This window comes from Embiotoca jacksoni, unplaced genomic scaffold (genome assembly GCF_022577435.1).
Source record: "Embiotoca jacksoni isolate LCO1_2020_lvr unplaced genomic scaffold, fEmbJac1.0.p SCAF_84, whole genome shotgun sequence".
NCBI lineage: Eukaryota > Metazoa > Chordata > Actinopteri > Embiotocidae > Embiotoca > Embiotoca jacksoni.
In genome coordinates, this window is record NW_027185441.1 from 353,517 (window position 1) to 379,947 (window position 26,431).

Below are 26,431 nucleotides of genomic sequence, written 5' to 3' on the forward strand. Positions count from 1 at the left end.
TAGTTTTATGTCCAGTTTGTGTTTTATATCCAGTCTGTAGTTTTATATTCAGTCTGTAGTTTTATATCGTCTGTAGTTTTATATCCAGTCTGTGGTTTTATATCCAGTCTGTAGTTGTATATCCAGTCTGTGGTTTTATATCCAGTCTGTAGTTTTATATTGTCTGTAGTTTTATATCCAGTCTGTAGTTTTATATCGTCTGTAGTTTATATCCAGTCTGCAGTTTTATATCCAGTCTGTAGTTCATATCCAGTCTGTAGTTTTATATCAAGTCTGTAGTTTTATATTGTCTGTAGTTTTATATCCAGTCTGCAGTTTTATATCCAGTCTGCAGTTTTATATCCAGTCTGTAGTTCATATCCAGTCTGTAGTTTTATATCAAGTCTGTAGTTTTATATCCAGTCTGCAGTTTTATATCCAGTCTGTAGTTCATATCCAGTCTGTAGTTTTATATCAAGTCTGTAGTTTTATATCCAGTCTGTAGTTTTATATCGTCTGTAGTTTTATATCCAGTCTGTGGTTTTATATCCAGTCTGTAGTTTTATATCGTCTGTAGTTTTATATCGTCTGTAGTTTTATATCCAGTCTGCAGTTTTATATCCAGTCTGTAGTTTATATCCAGTCTGTAGTTTTATATCGTCTGTAGTTTTATATCCAGTCTGCAGTTTTATATCCAGTCTGTGTTTTATATCCAGTCTGTAGTTTTATGTCCAGTTTGTGTTTTATATCCAGTCTGTAGTTTTATATTCAGTCTGTAGTTTTATATCGTCTGTAGTTTTATATCCAGTCTGTGGTTTTATATCCAGTCTGTAGTTGTATATCCAGTCTGTGGTTTTATATCCAGTCTGTAGTTTTATATTGTCTGTAGTTTTATATCCAGTCTGTAGTTTTATATCGTCTGTAGTTTATATCCAGTCTGCAGTTTTATATCCAGTCTGTAGTTCATATCCAGTCTGTAGTTTTATATCAAGTCTGTAGTTTTATATTGTCTGTAGTTTTATATCAAGTCTGTAGTTTTATATTGTCTGTAGTTTTATATCCAGTCTGCAGTTTTATATCCAGTCTGCAGTTTTATATCCAGTCTGTAGTTTTATATCCAGTCTGTAGTTCATATCCAGTCTGTAGTTTTATATCAAGTCTGTAGTTTTATATCCAGTCTGCAGTTTTATATCCAGTCTGTAGTTCAGTCAGGTTTCTGTCACATTATTTAAAGTATTTTTAATGTTTAGTTTCTCAGATAAAGTTAAACAGATAATCTTCATAAAACACTCGCCACACGATCCGAGAGAAGAAAACTTCCACCATCTTTATTAAACTCTGTTCCAGGCGGTGAGTTCGACCCCTCGGACAGTTTTGCACGTCGTTGACCAACTGCATCTCTAACTCTTAAAAATAGAGGCAGTAGAGAAAATAAGCCATCTGCATATCTTCAGTAGTTTTTCATAAATAGATTCAGCTCCACCTGTCAATCACACCTGTATGTGCACATCATTACATCATCAGCAGCTGTTAGTCTGTCAATCAAACTCTTTAAATGTACAGTGATCAGGCAGAGAGGATAGAAATGCATATTTACATACAGAACAGATACTGTCCAGACTCTGCTCATAAATACAGAAACATCTTAAATACATCTGAACGTTCATCTCTGCTGCTCCTCTGCAGGACCAGAGTCCACTTTATTTCTGACTAACTTTACGGAGAGCAGCCGGTTCAAAGAGACGACAGCTTTGGCTTCTCAGTTTAAAGGGATGCAGGGACTATTTACACATTTGGACTTTCTCAGTGCATAGTTTGAACTCAGCATCACGATTATGTGCAACGAATGAGATCAGGCAGGGGAGAGAAGCAGCAGCAATGGGGGGGGGGGGGGGGGGGGGGGGGGGGGTGTTCCTGCTTTTAAACCACCTGTTCGTTGTGGTCGACCTCTGTGTTACTGGAGGAGTCCACTAGGGGGAGCACCAGAGAAACAAGGACACCATTGGAACATCTGATGTAAACCGTAACCATGGAGACAGTCGATCACTTTCATCACACGTAGTTTCATGTGTCCACGGGCGTAACGTTCCCGACTCGTTTCCATCATCAGATCATGTTTACGTTGCGTCAGCCGAACACGTGGTTTACAGCAGGTCTATCAGAGCTGGCGTTAACGGAGGATGGATATGGCTTTCTGCAGCTCCTCAGGCTTCTATGTGAGTCACATCGAGGTTTTCTCTTCTCGTCTCAGAACAATAAACTATCGGCAACGAGCCCAACCAATCAGAGAGCCCGACCAATCAGAGAGCCCGCCTTAGAAAAGGAGGAGGTCATGATTTAAGGCTTCAAACGTTTCAAAACAACAACTTCCATTCAGAAATGATCAAACAGAATTCAAACTAAAATAATATTTAACAGAAAGTCACCGCTGGAAGTGGAGAACAATATAACCTGTGCAGGTACCTTTACTTTGAAAATCCTCCTGTGTTTCCTGGTGTGACCCGGTCAGAGTTCAGAGGGATACTTTTAGTGTTTGAAGGAAATAAAAACGTGGTATCATCTCTAAATAGTCAATGAAAGCAGATTTTCTAGAGCGCCCCGCTGAGGCACATGAGGATGAGCACGTGGAGCGCCAGCATGTACGCCAGGAACAAGTATCGAGAGCGGGCGCGGCCCGTCAGCAGCCTGGAGAAGTAGAGGCTCCGCCCCCGCAGCCAGCGGCGACACGCCACCATCCCGCCTTTCACCTGCAGGTACAAACATCAACGATCAGACAAAAATACCGTCCAACGTTCACGAGAGAACGAAGACGAGAAGAAGAAACCGTTTCATATAAAGAACACATCTGCTGTCAAAATAAGAGCTTCTGAAATCACATCCATCAACACGAAAACCAAGTTCAGTCTCTTCCAGCTGGAAGTGGAGAAAAGTCCTTTAACATGTTCCTCCTTCCATCTGAACACGGACAATAGAACACGTATGACCTGAACACTGACCTTCCGTGTTATCAGAGGCTGGTTGGGGTTGAGGCTCAGAGCGTCCCACTCCTCCTCCGTCTCCACCTCGATGCTGAAGTCCCGCTGAGCGTCTCTGGACGGACCGGAGACGAAGCTGCACACATAATATTACATAAGTTAACATAGAACATATAACAACATAGAACATAACAACATAGAACATACAACATATAACAACATGGAACATATAACAACATAGAACATATAACAACATAGAACATAACAACATAGAACATAACAACATAGAACATATAACAACATAGAACATAACAACATAGAACATACAACATATAACAACATGGAACATATAACAACATAGAACATACAACAACATAGAACATAACAACATAGAACATACAACATAGAACATAACAACATAGAACATATAACAACATAGAACATATAACCACATATAACATAACAACATAGAACATATAACAACATAGAACATATAACCACATATAACATAACATAGAACACAACAACATAGAACATATAACAACATAGAACATAACATATAACCACATATAACATAACATAGAACACAACAACATAGAACATATCACAACATAGAACATAACATAGAACATAGAACATAACAACATAGAGCATAACAACATAGAACATATAACAAAACATATAACATTGAACATAACAGAACGTAACAACATAGAACATATAACTACATAGAACATAACAACATAGAACATAACATAGAACATATAACAACATAGAACATAACAACATAGAACATATAACATAGCACATAACAACATAGAACATATAACAACATAGCACATAACAACATAGAACATAACATAGAACATATAACAACATAGAACATATAACTACATAGAACATATAACAACATAGAACATAACATAGAACAACATAGAACATAACAACATAGAACATATAACAACATAGAACATAACAACATAGAACATATAACAACATAGAACATATAACAACATAGAACATATAACTACATAGAACATAACAACATAGAACATAACATAGAACATATAACAACATAGAACATAACAACATAGAACATAGAACAACATAGAACATAACAACATAGAACATATAACAACATAGCACATAACAACATAGAACATAACAACATAGAACATATAACAACATAGAACATATAACTACATAGCACATAACATAACATAGAACATATAACAACATAGCACATAACATAACATAGAACATATAACAACATAGCACATAACATAGACCATATAACAACATAGCACATAACAACATAGAACATAACAACATAGAACATATAACCACATAGAACATAACAACATAGAACATATAACAACATAGAACATATAACCACATAGAACATATAACAACATAGAACATAACAACATAGAACATATAACATAAAACAACATGGAACATATAACAACATAGAACATAATATAAAACATAACATAGAACAACATAGAACAACAGAACATATGACAACATAGAACATAACAACATAGAACATAACAGAACATAGAACAACATAGAACATAACAACATAGAACATAACATAGAACATAACAGAACATAGAACAACATAGAACATAACAACATAGAACATAACAGAACAACATAGAACATAACAACGTAGAACATAACAGAACAACATAGAACATAACAACATAGAACATAATAACACAGATCAGAACATATAACAACATAGAACATAACAGAACATAACAACATATAACAACATATAACAACATAGAACATAACATATAACAACAACATAACATAACATATGACATAACATATAACAACATATGACAACAACATAGAACATAACATAAAATACAACATCAACATATAACAACATAACATATAGCAAAATAAAGGTCATATGAAGGTCATATGAAGGTCATAAAGGTCAGATGAAGGACAGATGACAGACAGTTGAAGGTCAGATAAAAGTTAGATGAAGGTCAGTTGAAGGACAGATGGAGGTCAGATGAAGGTCAGAGACTGCTGTCAGCTCTCACCTCTTCAGTCTGTCCTCAGACACACGCAGAGCCTCCTCCACCGTCTCTCTACGTCCTCTCTCATCTGACAGACTGAGCTCCACCTCCAGCAGCCTTCACACACACACACACACACACACACACACACACACACACTGTTAGAGCTCTCCAGAGAACATTATGAAGCAGGTGAAGACCAGAGGTGTGTGTTGGTCACCTCTCCCTGAGCTGAGTGACCTCAGCAGCCTCCGTCACCATGGCGACGCTGTTCCTCTCCTGCGGCGCCCCGGGGGCCACCTCGGTGTACACTGACCCCTGCTGGTCAGGACGCAGCGTTACAGGTCATTTTAAAGAAGGAGACACAACACAAACAGATTTATTTCTATCAGTCAAACACAGATGGAATAATAACAGTAGTGAAAAGCTTTAAAGAAGCAGGTTAAATAAAGTTGATGAAACAATAAGGATATAAAATCTGCTGATACCACAGAACCAACAGTGTGCAGGACGTCTCACCTGGACCTGTCCTTGGACCTGTCCCTCCAGCCAGTGGTAGCGGTCCTGGGTGTCCCTCAGGGTTTGGGAAACAGCCCTCAGATGAGCAGCAACCGCAGCTTTCTCCTCCACCGCCTGCTGCAGCTGTGAGGTGGTGAGGAGGATGATGAGGAGGAGGAGGATTCAGCATCCATTTCTTTACTGTCAGTGAAATGTTGTATTTTTGGACGCTGCCGTGTTTCCTACCTTGGCGCCGAGCTGCTGGAAGTTGTGATCCCGTTGTTGGATCTCGTCCAGGCAGCGCTGCAGGTCTCTGTGGAGCTGCATCCTCTCCGCCTCCTGCAGGCCTCTCTCACCTGCTGCACCAACCGCCTCCTGCTGAGAGCACGGAAATAACAGTCCTGTTACACATCTAACACACAAAGCGACAAACTGTTGAAAATGACTGATTTGTAGTTATTAGCATGAAGATAAATGTGAACTTAAATGATCATGAAGCCTACAGGAGACACAGAAGGAGGATTGAGAGGTTGAACTTACTTCCAGCGACAGGAGGTCCGTCCTCTCTGGGACACACCTGGAACACAAACAGCTTTAGTTCAGACAGACGAGCGTTGGTTGAAGGTTACTACAGTCGTTGTTGTTATTGTACAGGAGAAACATTTGTAGTTTTGTGGAGGGCGACACTGAGACACTTCGTACAAACTGACCTGTTTGCCAACCAGGTGGAAGGAAGTCAACCTCCCAACCACGAGACAGCGAGTGTTTAATGGTTCCATATTTCACTTTATTTGGGTTCTATTTTCAGCTTGTTTAACGTTTTAATGACTATTTTTTAATGTTTTAATCACTGTTCTTAATTGTTTTTAAATGTCCTTTTCTTCTGCCTTATTTTTTGATGCTTTGAAGGACTTTGAAGTGCCTTGTTGAAATGTGCTCGACAAAGAAACTTGCCTTGAAACCTAATCAGAAGATATTTTTCTAGTTTTAAGAACAAAAATCCATTTCAGAATACTGATATTAACGACGCTCTCTTCTGATTGGCTGATTATATTCTGAGTGACACACTCCCAGGCCAATCACGGGGCTTCTTTGCTATTGTAGATCGCTGGTCCGGATACGTTGCTTGTATTCACCTCAGCCACTCCGAAGGGCAAACCAATCAGCAACCAGCTTTGGTGGTTAAATGCGTTTGTCCCGCCCCTCCTTCACTGTGATTGGGCAGCTGGTTACAAAGTGAATGTGACCAGTGGAAACAAACCCTGAATGCTCAGCACCTCGTTGTGTTGCTGGAATAAAAACTATTAATGCTCAGGGTTGGTACGGCCGTCTGGTTGCAGCGGTGTCGGCTGACTGGCCCACGATCTACACCCGACGACAGCGAACGATTCCCTGTGGAGCTAGAAGCAGATGTTTACACCGTTGCAAGGCAACACCGTTACGAAGACAAACTCTACGTAACTGAAACTACAACATATCAGCTGAACATCCAACCAGACATGAACCTCCATGACCTCTGACCTTTCTGGAAACGTCAGCAAACACACAACTGGTGAATTGGAGCCTGACAGATGCAGAGTTGTGACGTGGCGACGACCACTAGAGGGCGCCGTTCATACGGACTCTCCTCTGAACACAACCGGTCCAGATCTGCTGCTGTTACCTCACATCTGCTGGTTCTTCCTGGTTGCCACCGACTTCTTTGTGAACTGTTTGTTGGAGTTTGTCCATCTTCTGCCTCGTCACCTGCAATGAGATCCACGATGAGATCAACCACCAGGGTATAAAATACATTCTCTCAAAACACCAACACACGACTGAACAGCAGAACATCTCAGCAAACAGAACCACCATGCACGTCCAAGCGATGATGTTCAGAACAAACCGCAGCCTGCATGCTGTTTGTGAAAGAACCACGACGGAGAATGGAGGTGCAAGCGACAGCCAAACTGAAACGACAGCCGATGACTGGACTTACCGGCCCGTCCGTCTCACTGGGGACGCCACTGACTCCGCCTCCTTTAGTGACGGCCCCCGGGCTCGACCCCTGCCTGGACTCGACTGCCCGTTTGGCCCCGGCCAGCTCGTCCAGCATTCGGTCGCGGTCGTTCTGGAGGCTGGCCATGGACCTGGAGAACGCCGCCAGCTGCTTGCTGTACGTGTTGTTCTCCAGCGTGACCTTCTCCAGCTGCCTCTCCTTCTCTGACGCGGCCGCCGACAGCTCGTCCAGCAGCCGGTTCAGCTCCGCCGGGGCGTCTTCGCTCTCCAGTGCTTTCATCTTCTGGAGGAGGACGTCCCTCTCCTTGGCGAACGCGGCCAGGTCGGAGGTGGCGTCCTGCAGACTGCGTTCCACCTTGTTCAACGCTGCCCGAGTGTCTCGGAGCTCCTGGTCGTATCGGTTGCGGAGCACCTTGAAGTCCTGGATGAGCTGGTCCCGGTCGTTCTGCAGCGCCACCATGGCTCGGCACAGAGACTCGTTCTGAGCCTTCACGTCTTTGCTCTGCGACGCAGCCTCCGATACCTGCTGCTCCGTCTCCAGCAGGTCTTTAGCGAGCTCCGCCAGCCGCTGATCGGCCGCCTCCCGCTCCGTCCTCATCTGTTCCACCTCGCGCTCGAAGGCATCCAGCTCGCCGTTGTACTTGTCCTCGGCTTCGGACAGCTTTTTGTCCGTTTCGCTCTCGAGCAGCTGCATTTTGTCCTGGAGCTCGTCGGCGGAGACTCTCTGAGAGAGCAGTTTCTGCTGGAGGTCGTTGCACTCGGCTGCTTTGGCCGCCACGGCTTCCTGCAGGTCACAGATCACTTTGCCCTCATCGGTCGTGGCTCTTTCTTTCCTCTGAGTCGACACCTCAGCCTCCAGTTGGGACACCCGAGCTTTGAGTCTGGAGTTTTCTCCGTTCAACGTGCTGCTCGTCTCCTCTTCCTTCTGCAGCTCCAGCCGAGACTCTCTGTGCTGCTTCTCTGCTGCAGCTTTTTGGTGTTCGAGGTTCTTGATGACGTCCTGCTGCTTCTTCAGCAGCACCTTCAGCTGGTTGTCCTTCAGGGACAGCACCTGGTTCAAGTCCTCCCGGTAGCGGACCAGCTGAGCCCTGAGCATGGCGTTCTCTGAGTTGAGATCGTCCATCTGGTGTAGGAGCTTCCTTATTTCGTGTTTAAGGCCTTTGGTTGCACCTCCTTCCCCATCAGTAGAGCCCTCTCTGCCCTTCAACCCCAGCTGGCTCTTGGCCTCCAGTATCCTGTACTCTGACATCAGCCGCTCCCGCTCGCTCTGCAGAGACACCATGGAATTCTTGAAGGACTCCATCTTGGCCGCCATCTGCTCCTTCTCCTGGACCGATCTGCTGAGGTTAATCTGCAGACCTTTCACCTTGGCCTCCAGTCCTCTCAGCTCTTTGTCGGCCTTTTCCCGCTGGTAGCGTAGCGACGTGAGCCTGTCCTCGTAAACGGACACCTGGGAGCGGTAGTTAGCCTGGAGCTGCTCCAGGTATCCGGACATTTGTCCATCTTTGCAGGACAGCAGGGACGAGATCTCGGCATCTTTGTTCTGAAGGAGCGTTTTGAGCTGCAGAGAGATTCCCTCCTGCTTCTCAAAGTCAGCTTGAAGTTTGTCGTTGTGGGACCGCAGGAGGAAGAGCTGAGCGTCGGCGTTCATCTTCTCCAGCTGCTGCAGACGCAGCTGCAGCCGAGACGTCACGTCGTCTTTGTCGGCGAGCTGTCGGTGCAGTGTGTTTTTATCTCGCTCTGTTCTCTCCACCCGGGCGCCGAGCTCCTTCACCTGCAGCGTCAGGAGCTCGGCGGTCTCGCCGAGCTCGGCGTTGCCGGCGCTCATGACAAACAGCTGCCTCTGCTGCGCGGCGGCGGCCACCGAGTACTCGTTCAGCGTCCTCTCCAGCCGCGACTTGCTGACCCGCAGGTCGCTCACCTCTTTGTCTTTGACTCTCATGTCCTCCAGGAAGCGTTTGATGATGAAGCCCTGCTCCAGGAGCTGCGTGTCCTTCTCGTGTAAGGTCCTCTGGTACAGGTCGGTCCAACGGCGGGTAGCCTCGGCCCCGTGAGCGGTGGAGGACACGGCGGACAGCTTGGCCTCGGTGGTCTCGGCGGTCCTCTTCAGAGTGTTTATCTGAAGGTGCTGAGAGTCCAGCTGCTGCCTCAGCTCGTCTGCTCTCCGGCTCTCTTCATCCTTCAGCTCCTTCAGGTCTTCGACCTGCTGCTGTAACTGACTCTCCCTGTAAGAGTTCATCTGCGGTTCCTGTACGGTTTGAGGTGCTTTGGTTTCCTCCACGGTGTGATTCTGCAGCGCCGCTTGGACGGCCAGCTGGTCTCTCTCGGACCGAACCGTCTCCATCTTCTCTTCGGCCTCCTTCAGGAGATTCTTGTGCGTCGCCAGCTCGTCTTCCACTCGTTCACTCGTCTCCTCTAAAGCCGACATCCTCTCGGAGCTTTTCTTCAGATCTCTCTCCAGGTTGTGGCGGGCCGACTGCGAGCCCTTCAGAGATGTCTCCAGGTCCAGGATCAGCTCCTGGTACCTGATGCAGTTCTGCTGCAGCTGGTTGATCTCCTGGTGTTTCTCTCTGAGCAGCTCCTGCAGCTCTTTCTTCACGTTCTTGGAGCCCTCGTTGCCTCTCCGAACCGTCCGGAGTTTGTCCTCCAGCTCTCTGACCAGCTTCAGCTGCTCGCGCTCTTTCTCCTGACGCACCCGGTCGTTGGTCTCCTCGCTGGCTGCGAGCCGAGCGGACAGCTGCGTGTTCTGGTTCTGCAGAACACTCACCGACTCGGTCAGTTCGTCCATTCTCTCTGAGTTCTTGAGGATCACGGTTTCCAAATATTCGTTTTCGTTCTTGACTTTGTCTGAAGCCTCCTGGACGTTTTCCAGCTCCTCCTGCAGGAGAGACTTGTCGTCCTCCAGGATTCTCACCTTCTCGTTCAGACTGACCGTCTCCTGTCGGTGTCGGTTGATGAAGTCTTTCAGCTCTTCCACGGCCTCGTCTTTCTTTCCCAGCTGTACTTCGTGATCGTTCTGGATCTCCTCCATCCTCACCGACAGATTTTGCTTCTCCTTCTGTAACAGGTTGTTGATTTCCAACTGAGCTCCCAGTTCTGTTGTCTGGGCTTCGATCTGAGCCGTCAGAGAGTTATTGAGACGGAGAGCTTCATCCAGTTTGATCTGCATGTTGTTTGTGTACGTATTTGATTCCAAGTCCTTCTTTTCCAGCGAACAGCTGGCCTCTCTGAGCCTCTCTGCCAGCTGGCTGTTATGCTCCTGCGTCTCGGAGAGCGTCACCCTGAGGACCTCCGAAGACTCTTTCAGTCGGCAGGTCTCAGCCTCCAGGCGCTGGTTTCTGTCCCGTAGCTCCAGCATCGCCTTTTCGTGGTTTCCATCGAGCTCAGTCAGCTCTTTTCTGATTTCCTCATTCTGTTCCTCCAGCTCTTCGATCTTCAGACGCTTCTCTTTGGCGTATTTCTGCATCCTCTCTTTCATTCTGTTATTTTCCTCCTCCGTCTCTCGAGCCGTCGTCTCCAGACTCTCCATCTCCGTCTCCTGCTTGTGTATCTGTCGGAGCGCCTCCTGCCGCTCTCTCTTGGCGCCCTCTAGGAGCTGCCTCATCTTATCCATCTCACTGCTGACGTTTTCGTAAGCCTGTAGAAGAGACTCGTACTCCTGCCTCAGCTCGGCGTGCTCTGACTTCCACTTGGACAGCTCCTCGGTCTGAGAGTCTTTGAGGGACTCCAGCTGGCAGGAGAAGGCTTGTTTCTGCTGCGTGATGTTTTCGATGGTCATTTTGAGACTCTCACAGGCTGCAGACAGACTTCGGTTGTCATTCAGGATGCGATCGACTTCGCTGCTGAGCTTCTCTTTCTCCTTGGTGACAGATGACACGCAGATTTCCAGCTGCGTATTCTGCTGTTTCAGCTTCACCATCGACGACTCCAGAGCAGAAAGCTTTTCTACTTCCTCTTTGAGCGCTGCGTTTTCCTTCAGGAGCTCCTTCCTGGAAACTAAAGCAGCCTGCAGCTTCCTGGTGAGGAGGGCAGCTCTGCTTTGGCTGTCCCGATCGTTCCCTCCGCCGCCTTCCTCTCTGGATCTCTGCAGCTCATCGGTGTCTGTTCTCATCTTCTCAACGACGACCTGTTGCATTTTAGTCTGCTGCTGCCACCGCAGCTCCAGTGCAGCAATCAGCTCTTGTTTGTCTGAAAGTTGAGCCTGAGAAACGGACAAGGCCTCGTCTTTCTCCTTCAGCTTCTCATCCAAGGTTTTGCATGAAAAACAATCTTCCTGTTTGATGCGGGTTTCAGACGTGTTCTCACGCAGCTGCTGAGCTGCTTCCTGCGCCTCCTTCAGCTGCCGGCTCAGAGAGGTCACCTGGTCTCTGAGGTCGTCCATTAATCCCACAGACGTTTCTTTCTCCCGCTGTAACAACTCTAAAGTCTTTTGTGTGTCGCCAGCGTGCCGCCGAGCTTCTTCCAGCTCCTCGCTGAGAATACGTCTGTCCTCCTCCAGCTGCTGCGTCTCTGCTGATGTCTTCTGGATGCTCTCCAGCTCCAGCTGCTTTTCTGCCATTAAAATCTGATGCTCCTCCTGGTTTTCATGCTTCAGTTGGTCCAGAGCAGACTGAGAGATGTTCAACTGTCTCTCCAAGGCTGCGGCCTGACTGATTAATGCTTCATTCTCCTGTTGGGTCTTCAGCTCAGCATCTCTGATGGTTTCCTGATATTTCTGAACTTCTTCGGTTCTCTCTTTTGCTTCAGCCTGAGCTTCCTCCAAGTCCTTCTCCACCAGGTGCAGCTTTGATTTCAGATCTTCAGCTTGTCGCTCCAGGACCACCAGAGCTTGGTTTTTACCCGCCGCGTCCAGAGAGACGCTCTCCAGCCGGGATGTGAGCGTGTCCAGCTCCGACTGCAGGTGAGACAGAGAATGACACTGGTTCTCCTTCTCAGCCAGAGACACCTTCAGAGCCTGCAGGGTTTCATCCCTCTCGTCTACCAGCTGTCTCAGAGTCTCCACTTCGCCCACATAAGACAGGGAGTGTTGACGGAGGTCCTCCAGCTCCCTGATCTTCTCGTCGAAGTCCAGCTGGACGGCGTTGCGCTCGTTGGTCTGCTGGCAGCGCTGCTCCAGCAGGGCCTTGTAGTCGTCCTTCAGCTCGCCCAGCTCTCGACTTAACTTCTCTTCTCTTTCCTGAGCCTTCCTCATGGTGTCCCTACGAGCCAGCAGAGCAGCCTGAGCCTTCTTCTGCAGCGCCGCCTTCTCCAGCTTCATCTGTGCCATCTCATTCTCTAACTGCACGGCGCTCGAAGCGGAAGACGACTTCTCCTTCAGCTCGTCTTTCCACGTCTTCATTTCAATCTGCATCTCTTCTACTTTCTGCATCAAAGCTTCTTGCGTTGCCGTGGCGTCGGCCTGCAGCTGCTCCACAATGACGTCCTTCTCACCGAGCGTCTGCAGCGTTTCTGTCAGACGCTCTTCTGTCTCCTTCAACGAGCTTTCTAAATGCTGTGTTTCTGTCTGCAGCTGCTCCATCAGGCGTCCACTCTCCGCTCTGACTTCAACAAGCTCTGCGTCTTTCTCCACAAGTTTCTCTTCCAGCAGAGAAACATGTTCTCCAAATGTTTTGGCCTGGTTCGTGACCTGATCCTGCAGAAGGGAAACCTCAGTTTTATCGTGTGCACTTTCTTCTTTTTGCTTCTCCAACTCCTCAATTCTTTTCAGCAGGTCTTTCCTGACAACCAGAGCAGCCTGAAGCTTCTTCTTCACTGCGTCTTTTTCTTTGGACACTTTGTTCAGCTCACTCCGCAGATTTTTCTTCTCCTTCGTCAGCTCCAGCTTCTCTTCTCCAGAGCGTGACATCACTTCCTGTAGCTGCCGAGTGGTCTCCTCCAGTCTCTCCATCCAGGTTCTGCTCTCCTGCTTCGTGTTCTGTAAGTACTCCAACAGACAACTCTTCTCCTCTCCCAGTTTCATCCTCTCGCTGGAGGCCGACTCCATCACCTGGGCGATAGAAGCATCTTTATCCTTCAGCTGCTGACTCAGTCCAGCCAGCAAGTCCTTCTGCTGACCGATCTGGATGTTCATGCAGCCGATCTGTTCCTCTTTAGTCTGCAGCTCGGCGCTCAGACCAGCCTGGAGGAGCTCTACGGTCTGTTGTGACCTCTGACCTTCATGGAGAGTTTTATCCAGCTCCTGTTTCAGAGTGTCGACCTCCGACTGATGTCGTTCCTCCAACAGTTGGATCATCTCCTGTAAAGAGGCTTCTTCTACAGGCAGTTGTCCCTCTATACGTTTTTTTAATTGGTCTTTAGCAGCTCTTACAGCCTGCTGCAGCGCCTGATTCTCCGCCTCCTTCTCCTGGATGGACTCCAACACCCTCTCCAGCTGGACCCTGGACGCCGACGCCTCCGTCTCTTTAGCGCCCAGCTGATCCGACCCCCGCCTGATGGCGGAGGAAGCTTCTGCCAGCTTCTCCTGCAAACTGTCCAGGTCCTGTTTCAGAGCATGAACTTTCACATCTTTAGACTTCATCTCACCTTCAACACTCTTTAACTGTTCTGCCAGCAGGTTCCTGTCCTGCTTCTCTCTGTCCAGCACCAGCAGCCACTCCCTCTCAGAGTCCTGCAGGACCTGCTCTATCTTCTCCACGCTCTCTCTCAACTCACACACCTCCTGCTGTTTGGCACTGACCTGTTCATGGAGGCTCTGCTTCTCCTGGCTCATGCTGCTGGACCTCTGCTCCATCTGAGCCTGCGACGCCTTCACCTGACGCTGCCTCCTCTCCAGCTCCTCCTTCTCTGCCTGCACCTTTCTAAGCTGGTCCTGTAGGTGCGCGTTCTGCTGTCGGTGCTCCGCCTCCTTCGACCTCACCCCCTCATGCAGCCTCTGGTTCTGCTCCTCTAGCTTCTGGATCTCAGAGAGCAGCTGGCTGCCGTGTTTGGCCTGAGCCGTGTACTGGCTGTTGATGGCGTGGAGGGCCATCTCCCTCTGCTCCAGGTTCTCCGTCAGCGCGTCCATCTGGGCGGCGACCTGCAGCTGTTGTGATTTGAGTCTTTCTGTCTCGAGCGTCAGCAGAGACACGCTGGCCTGATGAGACGACAGAGCTTCTTCTTTCTCCTTCGACAGACTCCGGTTGAGGGTGTCGGTGTTCTCCAGTTGGAGGCGGATCGCAGATAACTCTTCTCTCAGGGTTTCTACAGTCGTCTTCGTTGCCTGATGTCCGTTATTAGAGTCGGACAGCTCGTCTGTCCTCTGAGACAGCTGCCGTCTCACCTCCTGCAGCTCCTCTAAGTTCACAGCGAACTTCTCTCTCAGGTTGTTGAAAGCGCTCTGCGTCTCTGCTGCCGACCGTCTGAGCATCTCGGACTCGGAGGACAGAGACTGGACCTGAGTCTGTAGCCGGGACACCGACTCGGTGCTCTCCGTGAACCGGTCCTTGAACAGCAGCGTCTCCTCGGCTCGTCTCTGCAGAGACCCGGTCTGCTCCTCCAGGGCTCGGCGGAGGTCTCCCGCCTCCGCCGTCTGGACCTGGAGGCTGTCGGTGAGCTTGCTGACCGCCTCTTCCAGGTGAGACGTCTGCTCCTTCAGGCTCTCGCACTCGGCCTCTTTGGTTTGTAGGTGTGAGCTGAGGTTGTGGACAGCAGCGGAGGATTCAAGGCTCGACTGTTCCTTCTCCTGCAGAGTGTTTTTCAGCGTGGATGACTCTGCCGTGAGTTTACAGACGGACTCTCGGAGCAGTAAAACTTGCTCCTCTTTCTCCTCCATCTTCCTGCTGAGCTGCTGGATGAAGATCTCCTGCCGCTGCAGGGTTTCCTGTCTCCCCTGCTGAAGACTCTCCCTCTCTGCGGCCGCCGCTCGGACACCGTCCACCTCTCCGTGAGCTTCTGAGAGCTCCGTCAGTGTTCTCTGGAGCTCCGTCTCTGTCCTCTGGAGCTCCGTCTCCAGCCGTGTGTTCTGCTCACTCAGAGCTGCGATGCTGTCGTTTAAATGGAGGATCTCTGCAGTCGTTTTCTGCCCTGAGGCCTTCAGCTTGGTGACCTCGGCCTCCATCTGTGCAGCGCTCTGGTTCATGGCCCCCAGCTGGCTGCTGAGAGACACCACCGATTCATTGCGTTTGTCCAGCTCCTCTTTGTGCCTCTGAAACTCCGTCCTCACCTCTTTCAGAGCCTCCTCTCTCTGCTCCGTCTGCTGCCGCGCCTCCGAACACACTCTCTGGAGGGACTCCGCCTCTTTCCGGAGGGACTCCGCCTCTCTCTGCGTCTCAGACAGCAGGTCTTTGTGCAGCAGGACCTCCTGCTGATGAACAGCAGCCTCCTCCGTTCTCTGCTGCAGCGCCTCCTTCAGAACCACCCCCTGCTGCTGCAGCGTGGACACGGTGTCCTGCAGCTGGACCAGCTGGTTCTGCTGAGTCTGTAACTGAGACCTCAGATCTAAACCGCTCTGCTCTCGGCTGTTCAAGGCTGCGCTGAGCTGCCCGACCTGCTGCTGGAAGCTCTGCAGCTGCTCCTCCTTCTCCTTCAGGAGACCTTCAGTTCTTCTCTGACTGTCTGAAGTCTGAACTTGGAGGGCAAAATATTTCTCCTGCAGTAGATTTCTGTCAGCGGTGAGTCCAGACACCTCCTCCTGCAGGAGGAGCTTCTCTTGTGTGAGCCGTGCGTCCAGGTCAGCCAGCTCCTCTCCTTTAGACTCACGGGCCGCCTGAAGCTGTCGGTTCTCCTCCCTCAGAGCCTCCATGTGTCTCTTTAAGCCGTCCGACTTCGTTTCCCTCTGCTGGGCTTCAGCCTCCATGTTCCTGCCAACCTCCTCCAGGCTGAGGATCTGCTCCCTCAGAGCCTCCTCGCTCTTCTTGGCGTGGTTCAGCTGGTCTTGGTGTTTCTGCTTGGTGTTTCTCAGCTGCTCCTCTCTCTCCTCCAGCTGCTTCCTGAGTCGGGAGCGTTTCTCCTCCAGTGTTTCCACCTTGGCCTGCAGCTCGGAGGTGATGCTCCTCTGGGTTGTGACTTCCCTCTGGAGCTCCTCCTGCTTCTGTTTCAGCATGTCCTCCTTCTCCCTGCTCTCAGACTGCAGCTGCGTCAGCTCCTCCTCCCTCCTCCTGAGGAGCTGCTTCAGGTCACTACATTCATTTGTCTTGTCCAACAGCATCTGAGAGTTGGAGTGAGTGCTCTGCTCCAGGACTTTCTTCAACTCCTCCCTTCCAACCGTCAGCTCCTGGTTCTCCTTTTCTAGCGCTTCAACCACTTTGCTGTTTTCTGACTGCTGTGTTTCCATCACAGATATTTGATCCTGCAGGGATATGACGCTTTTCACCCACTCAGCCGCCTCCTCTTCCAGCTTCTCCTTTTCTGCTGTGAGGAGGTGCAGTTGTTTCTCCAGCTCCTCCTTCAGTTTCTCCTTCTCTGCTGTGAAGAGGTGCAGTTGTTTCTCCAGCTCCTCCTTCAGCTTCTCCTTCTCTGCTGTGAGGAGGTGCAGTTGTTTCTCCAGCTCCTCCTTCAGTTTCTCCTTCTCTGCTGTGAGGAGGTGCAGTTGTTTCTCCAGCTCCTCCTTCAGCTTCTCCTTCTCTGCTGTGAGGAGGTGCAGTTGTTTCTCCAGCTCCTCCTTCAGCTTCTCCTTCTCTGCTGTGAGGAGGTGCAGTTGTTTCTCCAGCTCCTCCTTCAGTTTCTCCTTCTGTGCTGTGAGGATGTGCAGTTGTTTCTCCAGCTCCTCCTTCAGCTCCTGCTGCTTCTCGCTCTTCGTGTTTTTCAGGAGGTTCTTGAGTTTGGAGATGCTTTCAGACTGTTTCTTATTGTCCCGCCTCTCGTCCTCCACCTGTTTCTCCAGCATTGCTATGGTTTCCAGTTTCTGCTGTTTGCTGCTCTCCTGCTCCTCCAGCTGTCTGGACAGAGTCTGAACGTCACTCTGGTGTTTCTCCAGCTGAGCCAGCAGATTGTTTCGTTCCTCCTTCAAGGCCTTCAGCTCCATGTCGTACGTCTGCTGTCTCTCTTTCAGCTCCTGCAGCTGGTCACTGCTGTTCTCCTGCTGCAGCTGAGAGACGAGTGCCTCTGAGTCCTGAATCTTCTGCACAGAGGACATCAGCTGCTCCTTCAGTGAGGAGATGTGTGTGCGGTGGATGACGGTGTGTTTGTGGATCTCCCCTCGGAGCTCCCGGATGGTTCTTTCATCCTCGTCCGCCTGCTTTACGAGCCGCTCCGCCTCAGACGCTCTGGACTCTCTGTCCTCTCGGGCTCGGTTTAGCTCCGCCTCCGTGTCCTGCAGCTTCCCCACCAGCTCGGTGATCTTTCCGTTCAGGGCCTGCTGGTCTGAGGTCTGGGAGTCTCTGATGATGCTGGCCTCCTGTTCAGCTTTACTGAGAGTGTCTTCCACCCGGACCAGACTCTCCTCTTTCAGTCTGATCTCCTGCTTCAGCACCGTCACCTGCTCCGAGTACTCGGCCATGTTGCTGGCCAGGCTGCAGATCTCCCGGTCCTTCTCCTGCACCGTGTCTCTCAAACCGTCGATCTCCCGCTCGCAGCTCTGGAGGTCGTGGATGAGCTGGGCGCGCTCCTCCAGGTGGGCGGAGTTCAGCTTGTCCAGCTCCTCGTTGGTCTGGTCGAGGTCGGTTTGTAACGTTTCCACGGTGACTTCTTGTTTTTGTGTCTTAGAGAAATGAGATATAAAACCCAACCATGAAACACGGTGTGCAGAGAGCAGCTCATGCAACTCAGCCGATAACTCTCACCTTGTCCTTCAGCACACTCAGTCTCTGCGTCAGGTCCACCACCTCCGCCTTCAGCTCGCAGCACTGCTTCTCTGAGCTGCTGCTCTTCTTGGAGACGTTCTCCAGCTGGAGGGAAGAAGAACCGAATGAATCTCTGCTGAACAGATAGTCAAACCTCTCCGGGACCAAACGCCTCTCTTACGCTGTGCTCCGTCTGCAACAGCTTCTCACTCAGCTCTTTGCTCTGAGCCTCACGCTCACTCAGGGACTCTCGCAGACTGCTGATGAGCTGCAGCTTCTCCGACGTCTTGGCCAGTGTGTTCTCCTTCTCGAGGAGGGAGCTCTCCAGACACTCCTGAGTGTCACTGAGTCTGAAGCACAAAAAACAGGATCAGCTGCAACATTTAACACTTATAAGATGAAGAGATCAATAAGCAGGACAGAACAAAGTCTTCAACACGCCGCTCACAGAGTGTTGAAAACAGGCGAGACACTCGAGGACAGATGAAACTAATCAGGGGGCGGGGCCAACAATCATACAAAGGACAGGAAGTCACTTCCAATCCAACATGTGGTGTTGACTGACCCTCTGATCTGCTCGTTGAGGCTGCTCACCAGCAGCTGATGCTTCTCTGCGTCTCGGCTCTGTTGAGCTCGGAGGCCGGCGAGCTGACTCAGCAGTTTCTCCGACTCGTTCTGTAGCGGCAGAACAAGCGACATCAATAAACAGATTAAATAACGAGTACGAAATCAGCACGGCACGCAGACGAGGACAGACGGGGAGCACCGTCGGAGGTGACGAGGAGAACAGACGTGTGATGTACGACACCCGGTGAGTCTTTGTGCTTCATGTGATTGGACACGCGTGTCCGAGGTTAAACAAACACACCACACCTGTTAGCCGTCACACACGCACATGAGCGAGCCAACACACCTGGGAGACCCGACACGGACGCTCATCTTCATCTACATCAAACGTCACCTGTGTTAGAAGGGTCGGTTACAACATCCCATCCTTCGGGGAAACATGCACTTCATGGTTCTACTCATCAGGAGGTCACTTCAGCTTCACAGTGAGAATGTTTGCCGGTTCTGAGCCGGCCCGGCCCGGCTCGGTGCCGCGTGGCGCTGCGCTCACCTGGAGGGCCTCGATGCGGGCCTGCAGCTGCAGCCGGTCCTCCAGGCCCTGGCAGCGCTCCTCCAGGCTCAGGATCTGCTCCTGCAGCTGGTTCCTCTCCAGCTCCAGCTCCTCCACCACCGACCGCAGCCCGTCTGGAAGCAGCGGGTCGGACGGTCAGCGCCGAGGACGTCAGGGGACGCCCACAAATACAGTTTACAGGATCAACTCAACATCAACGGATTTTACACTCACCACTCTCACTTTTACTATACTAAATATTAGATTTTCATTTCAATGTGAATTCAAAGTTTATGGATCCATCCAACCCTGAAGATGGTGATCTATTGTTACAGCTCCAGTGCTTTTGTCTCCCCCTTCTGGTGGTGAAAGTCATTACAAACATGCTTCCATCATTGTGTCTGTCTTTACTGTTGAGGCTGTGAAACGGGATAAATGGTGGATAAATGTAAATCTGTGAAATGACTCGTTTGACTATCAGAATTTAAAACATTCGATCAGATAACTTTTGAAAACCTAGAAGAAGCGATGAATTGAATTATTTTATCTCCAATCAGGTTGTCAGAGGGCTAAACTGGAGGTTTTGGTGGAGCATGCTCAGTTTGCAGCGGAAAGGTGTTACCTGACAGATTAATCAGGTGGTGATGGAGTCAATCAGCACTCGAGTTTAACGGACACACGTTAAGCTTTTATTAACCTCTCTCCTCATGAACACACAACGATGGACCTGAACAGCTGATCACAACCTCAAACCACCCGAGGGCTCAAACCTGGAACTATTTTTAGATTAAGATGGTTAAGTCTGGCTTGTTTGCTGAATTTTAAAAATACAAAAACCTCACAATATTTCACCATGTCAACAGATCTGAAGTCTGTTTGGTAGTTGTTTAAATAAACTACTTTAAAACAAGGCTCCGGCTGCCACAATTAATCCTACTTCAAAATGCAGAGTAGATTTCTTATTGGCCTTGTCTCATTAAAAAGATCTTCATCAAAAGACAGTGTGTGAAATGCAGATCGTAACAGATAACGGTTTAACTTCAAAAACACAAAAATTACATCAGTTAGTTTTACATTTTAATCACAACTCTCCAATTAGAATTAAAATGTTTATGTTTTTACTTTGTTTTTATTTCTATGTATTTTTTATTTCGATCATTTCTGATGTAATCTTTGGTTTTATGACGAGCAGCAGCTGATAAATGATTAAAAAAAAAAGGAGCAGAGCGTGCAAACGATAAAATAAAAACCCCAAAACTTACCACAGATGGGGAACATCGTGCATTCACACCATCTCACAACCCCCCAACACCCGCCAGCTCCACCAGCATGCACAAACACTGTAAACTGATGAGGATGATGGTTCAATGTGTCACTCTGGCGGGTGTCAATCATCCCAGAGGGAGTTTGAGCACGTTGGGGAGCAGCTTGAGTTCAGCCGGCTGTACACAGATGAGAGCAGGCTGAACCCAGTGGGTCCCAACCGGGCCGCACATGATCCAGTTCAAATACTGTAATGTTAGGATGAAAACTTAAAAGACAAAACCAACCAGCAGCCACGGTCCAATACTCAGGAACATAAGTTTGGAGTGTTAAAAACACAAAATAACCCAAAGACTTCTGGTTTCCCAGAGCCGAGTGCAGGTGAGCGTGTGCATGCTGGTGAAACCTGTCCGGCGGCTCTCACACCTGTATCAGGAGAACTGTACTCGGGCCACCAACCTCCCATGTTCTCTCCCTCCATCGGGGTCGTGCTCTCCGAGGTGCTGCGAGGGTCCTGGAAGGAGGCCTGGCCGTCGAACTCAAAGTCCTCCTGCAAGGAGGAGAAAACTCATCACCTCCAAGGAACCCTGGGACATGTTGGGAAGACGAAACCAACGAGGTGAAACGGACAGCGGCAGGCAGAAGGACTGCGTTTCAATAAAAACCTGTTGGAAACCTGACGATACTACGTCCCGCCCACCGATAGCTGTAACCTGACTGCACCACAGGCCTGTCAATCAAACAGACACGCCCCCAAAAACAGGTCTTCTTGAATCTTCTTTTCTAATGAATGAGGGATTATTTTCAGATGGACCTCCAGAAAACTAATAAGAAGGAGTGACTTTAGCTAACAACACCGAGATAACTGATGGACACATTTTATTCACTTTGGATTTGATGAGAGAAGTTGAATGGGAGTCTATGGAGCCGGAGGCTTTTTGGAGCCGACCTCTAGTGGCACTCGCTGGTATTGCAGCAACGAACAGCTTTATTTGATGTCGTTGACGGTTCCACCCTTTGGGCAAAAGTCTCTGGGCTCAAACACCGTTTTTAACTCCGTTATGAGATTGGTGTCCATCTTCCAAACTCTCATTAAGCCAGCAAAAGAGTCTATTTTACAAAATGCTGAATTATTCCTTTAAAAATTGTCCCCAATCAGCATTAGCATCGTTCCAATAAATATATTGTGGCCCTCGGTGGTATTGCACTTTAAGGTACTACCTGGAAACTACGTCCATTTGTATACAGTCTGTGATTTGACCTGAATTTGTTACATGATTTGATCAGAATTTAATTATTTTATGCAGCAAAAATTAACAAGCTTTTGTATATAAAGGCAGCTTGGTTGGATTTACGTTGTGCATTTGGTATATTTTTTTTAAATTTCTAAACTGTAAAAGCTCCACTATAAAAACCATAAAACACGTGAAGGCATGCTGGTGTAACCACAGTAACATCCACCTACCTGCAGGCTTCGCTGGGCCGGCGCTGCCAGCTTCTTGGCCCTGAGCGGGCCGAGCCCCCGAGCTTGAGCCAGCTCCTCCTCCAACTCCTGCTGCCGAGTGGCCAGTGCTGGATCGGAGCAGCCAGGAAAGAACCAGTCATCCTCAATCAGTTTTGTGCCACAGGGAGAGGGGAAGGTTGGTTTGGATCGGAGGATGTGTTTATGATGGGATGGCAGGATGGGGATGAAGTGGACAGAAATATGGCAGGATGATGGGAGGAGATATATTTTGGAAAGACACGATGACAGAGATGAAGAGGAGAGAAGAGAGATGTGAATGCTGCTGGTGGTTTTGGTGACGAAGGAAGATGAGGCACTTTGAACACCACATATATACTTTATAACACGGAGAACACTTTAATCCACAGAGACGAGACACCGAAGGACAGACAAACAGGAAGTTACTCAAACAGAGGGGATGTTTGCACTCCTGCATCATTCAGGTCAGAGGCGTGCACACCTGTTCTGCATAGCGAGGGAAAACAGCATTCACATATGTGGCAGACGGGGAGAGGAAGGAGAGAGCCCAGTTTATAATGAGTCACATCTGAAGCCAATGTTTCATCCCTGCGTCTTCAGGAGAGGGACCAGACGGTTATTTAGAGACACTTTTACTCAGATTGTCATTTAGCAGCTCGGGATGCAAAGCAGGACAAAGTCTGATTAGAACATAACGTGTTCCCATCTGTTTTGTGACAACAGGCTGATTATAATGTGGGGGTGAGGGTGGGGTGGTGGGTGGCAGCTCAAAGCAAAGGGTGGGGCAGAAAAAGAGAGTTTAGTGTGTGAAGCTGTGGTCAGTGCAGGTTTAGAGAATAAGCAGGGTTAAGCTAAGATAGTCATACTGGACCTTTAAGCTACATTGACCACAGCAGCAGGACCATACGAGGTCCGATCAATAAGTTCAGAGTGTTCCTGAACGCAGCACGGTGCTGGACACTGAGCAAGAGGACCAATAAGTACAGAGTGTTCCTGAACGCAGCACGGTGCTGGACACTGAGCAGGAGGACCAATAAGTACAGAGTGTTCCTGAACGCAGCACGGTGCTGGACACTGAGCAGGAGGACCAATAAGTACAGAGTGTTCCTGAACGCAGCACGGTGCTGGACACTGAGCAGGAGGACCAATAAGTACAGAGTGTTCCTGAACGGTCAACAGAGTCTCCGGCGGTGAAGCGACGAGCCGGGCGAGGTGTTCTGATGACATCACGTTTCAAGAGGGGCGGAGCTTCACCGTCCGAGACCGAAGAAGGCGTCAGGTCAGGAGACACCAGGTGGGTTTTCTTTGTGTCACCGTGAATTGGTCCCCCAGAGTCAGACTGTCAACACAGAGTTCCACCGAGACCTTCTGAGGTTCTGTTCTGGTTCTGACTTCTTTTCTGCTTCGTAGTCTTCAGGTCAGTCTGGGTTTGGTACTTCCTGTTTGATTTGGAAATGACTCACCTCTTGTTATCGGTCTTTGTTTCACTTCCTGTCCTTTGTATGAATGTTGGCCCCGCCCCCTGATTAGTTTCACCTGTCCCTCGTATTTAGTCTGTGCTCTTCCCTCTTTGTCACTTTGCAGCAGTTGGGATCAGAGAATCATTGCCCGTTGGATGTACGAGGTACGGCAGCCAGATTTCAACCAGCTTGTTTTTTTGTGGAATATCAGGAACCGTCTCTGAACTTTGTGATCGCAGCTCGTATGTGAAGGAAGTAAGAAGAGGAAAACGTGCGTATTATTCATGAAGCCAAAACAGTTAGCCCTCTACTGTAGCATCCAACGGTTGTTGAGCCCACAAAGGTCGAACATTTGATCCCATTAGTGAGAAGCATTGAGCTGATTCATAAAGTGAGATCATAACGTGGACGGTAATTACATTTTTAACATGAAGGGAAACAAATATGTTTTCCCCCAAAATGATGAGAAAATCTAAAGCCAAAGATGTTGCTGTCTTTAAAACTAACTGTCCTTCTAAGAAAAGGCTTTCGATAGAAATATAACAGAGTACCGAACAGGGTAAACAACCAGTAGCTCCGCCCCAGAGATCTGATTGGTCAACTGAACATTTGGAACAAATCATCATCACACCCTGCTCATCACTACAAATATCACTCGTTGGGAATATATAATTAGAATTTCATATAATATCCAAAATAAAGTTGTTTTCACTTGTTCTTGACTCTTTTGACAGACTTGGATTTTAAAAGTATACGTCTGTTTTCTCAGATTTATTTTTTACACTGAGGAGAAAGTCTCCACTTCAGCAGCAGGTAAACGCACCAAACTTTCCAGTTTTACTCCCAGCTGTGTCCTGAAGGTTTTACAGCGGGGTTTGTTCACATATCATCCAAAGCTGGATTTATATCATAATTTATTCCAAACTTTTTTGCAAAAATATATTTTTATGACTCAACAGTATTTTCTGATTTATTGAGTGATTAAAAGTCCACTCCGTGAAAGTCTTTGATTTGTATACGTCAACAAATAAAACAAGCCAGTTTGAACCAGGCTTTACCCAAACCTATTAGCACACATTTAATTAGATAATACCTGCATTTGCATGTTAAAAAAAATACTTGTAATACAAATTTTTTTTTGTCTTACTGTAAGTAATCAACTGGAGAAGTTCCATGGTGATATCTATCAGTTGAAGTTTTAACCCAGTTAACCTGTCGTGTCCTCTTTAATGATGAAGACTCTTTGTGTGATGTTTAATACTGTGTGTATGTCTGCTGTCAGCCTGTCCTCAATGTGAACTCTTCGTTGGTGTAAGTCTGATCGTCCCACCAAATGCAAACAACACTGTTGGGTTTAGTCCAATGTTAATGCCTCTAAAATATTGAAGTCCTGCCACATTAAAGAAGAACCGGCAGGACAGAAGAAAAGAAAAAGGGGTAAAGGAGAGGAAGAACACAGGAGAGGTGAAGAAAAGAACAAGGATATGTCAGACTGTAAATGCAGCGTGTCACTGCAGCGCCTGCAGCTCGGCCCAGCAGACGCTCAACACGGGGAGCTGCAGGCGCTGCAGTGGGCAGCTGCAGCCAGGTGTGAAGGGGGAGGAGCCTGCATGCACAAAACTGATGGGAAACTGTTCTGTATGGCTGCTCCCATCCCTGGAGCAGGGGCTGGAGAGGGACAGTGTGGGGGGGTGGAGGTCCACGAGATGGGAGGCAGCACAGAGGGAACCCAACCTCCCCGATGACAACAGGAAATAAAGAGAAGAAGGTTCAGTCAGACAAACAGGGCAGAACATCCAAATATCTCTATTACCGAGAGCGACAACGTCAGCTCACATTTACACAGAAGCTGGAGAGGCCGCAGAGACAGAACATTTAAATCATGACACGAAACACTAAATCATGACACGAAACACTAAACACTAAATCATGACACGAAACACTAAATCATGACACGAAACACTAAACACTAAATCATGACACGAAACACTAAATCATGACACGAAACACTAAATCATGACACGAAACACTAAACACTAAATCATGACACGAAACACTAAATCATGACACAAAACACTAAATCATGACACAAAACACTAAACGAAATCATGACACGAAACACTAAACACTGATTCATGACACGAAACACGAAATCATGACACGAAACACTAAACACTAAATCATGACACGAAACACTAAATATGACACGAAACACGAAATCATGACACGAAACACTAAATCATGACACGAAACACTAAATCATGACACGAAACACTAAACACTAAATCATGACACGAAACACTAAATCATGACACAAAACACTAAATCATGACACAAAACACTAAACGAAATCATGACACGAAACACTAAACACTGATTCATGACACGAAACACGAAATCATGACACGAAACACTAAACACTAAATCATGACACGAAACACTAAATATGACACGAAACACGAAATCATGACACGAAACACGAAATCATGACACGAAACACGAAATCATGACACAAAACACTAAATCATGACACAAAACACGGAACACTAAATCATGACACGAAACACGAAATCATGACACGAAACACGAAATCATGACACGAAACACGAAACACTAAATCATGACACGAAACACTAAATCATGACACAAAACACGAAACACGAACTCATGACACGAAACACAAAATCATGACACAAAACACTAAATCATGACACAAAACACGGAACACTAAATCATGACACGAAACACGAAATCATGACACGAAACACGAAATCATGACACGAAACACGAAATCATGACACGAAACACGAAACACTAAATCATGACACGAAACACTAAATCATGACACAAAACACGAAACACGAACTCATGACACGAAACACAAAATCATGACACGAAACATGAAACACTAAATCATGA

At 48.1% G+C, this 26,431-nt stretch overlaps 1 protein-coding gene across 5 annotated transcripts in view; it reads right to left on the reverse strand.

Moving 5' to 3' along the window:
- Positions 1-1,285: 1,285 nt before the first annotated feature.
- Positions 1,286-26,431, reverse strand: part of LOC138192302 (golgin subfamily B member 1) — a 38,304-nt gene continuing 13,158 nt past the window's right edge. For 2 of the 5 annotated variants that reach the window (XM_069139608.1, XM_069139609.1), the window contains exons 15-30: positions 22,035-22,141; positions 20,996-21,119; positions 19,307-19,440; positions 19,103-19,150; positions 18,755-18,864; positions 18,371-18,539; positions 18,190-18,294; positions 7,473-18,107; positions 7,158-7,240; positions 6,035-6,071; positions 5,741-5,872; positions 5,516-5,638; positions 5,217-5,317; positions 5,021-5,113; positions 2,976-3,090; positions 1,286-2,726 (exon numbers count right to left, since the gene is read on the reverse strand). In XM_069139608.1, the coding sequence (XP_068995709.1) occupies positions 2,568-2,726; positions 2,976-3,090; positions 5,021-5,113; positions 5,217-5,317; positions 5,516-5,638; positions 5,741-5,872; positions 6,035-6,071; positions 7,158-7,240; positions 7,473-18,107; positions 18,190-18,294; positions 18,371-18,539; positions 18,755-18,864; positions 19,103-19,150; positions 19,307-19,440; positions 20,996-21,119; positions 22,035-22,141 (12,275 nt within the window). In that variant the 3' untranslated portion in view covers positions 1,286-2,567. The remainder of the gene's footprint in view (positions 2,727-2,975; positions 3,091-5,020; positions 5,114-5,216; positions 5,318-5,515; positions 5,639-5,740; positions 5,873-6,034; positions 6,072-7,157; positions 7,241-7,472; positions 18,108-18,189; positions 18,295-18,370; positions 18,540-18,754; positions 18,865-19,102; positions 19,151-19,306; positions 19,441-20,995; positions 21,120-22,034; positions 22,142-26,431) is intronic. The other 3 variants (XM_069139611.1, XM_069139610.1, XM_069139612.1) reach the window with 3 other exon arrangements.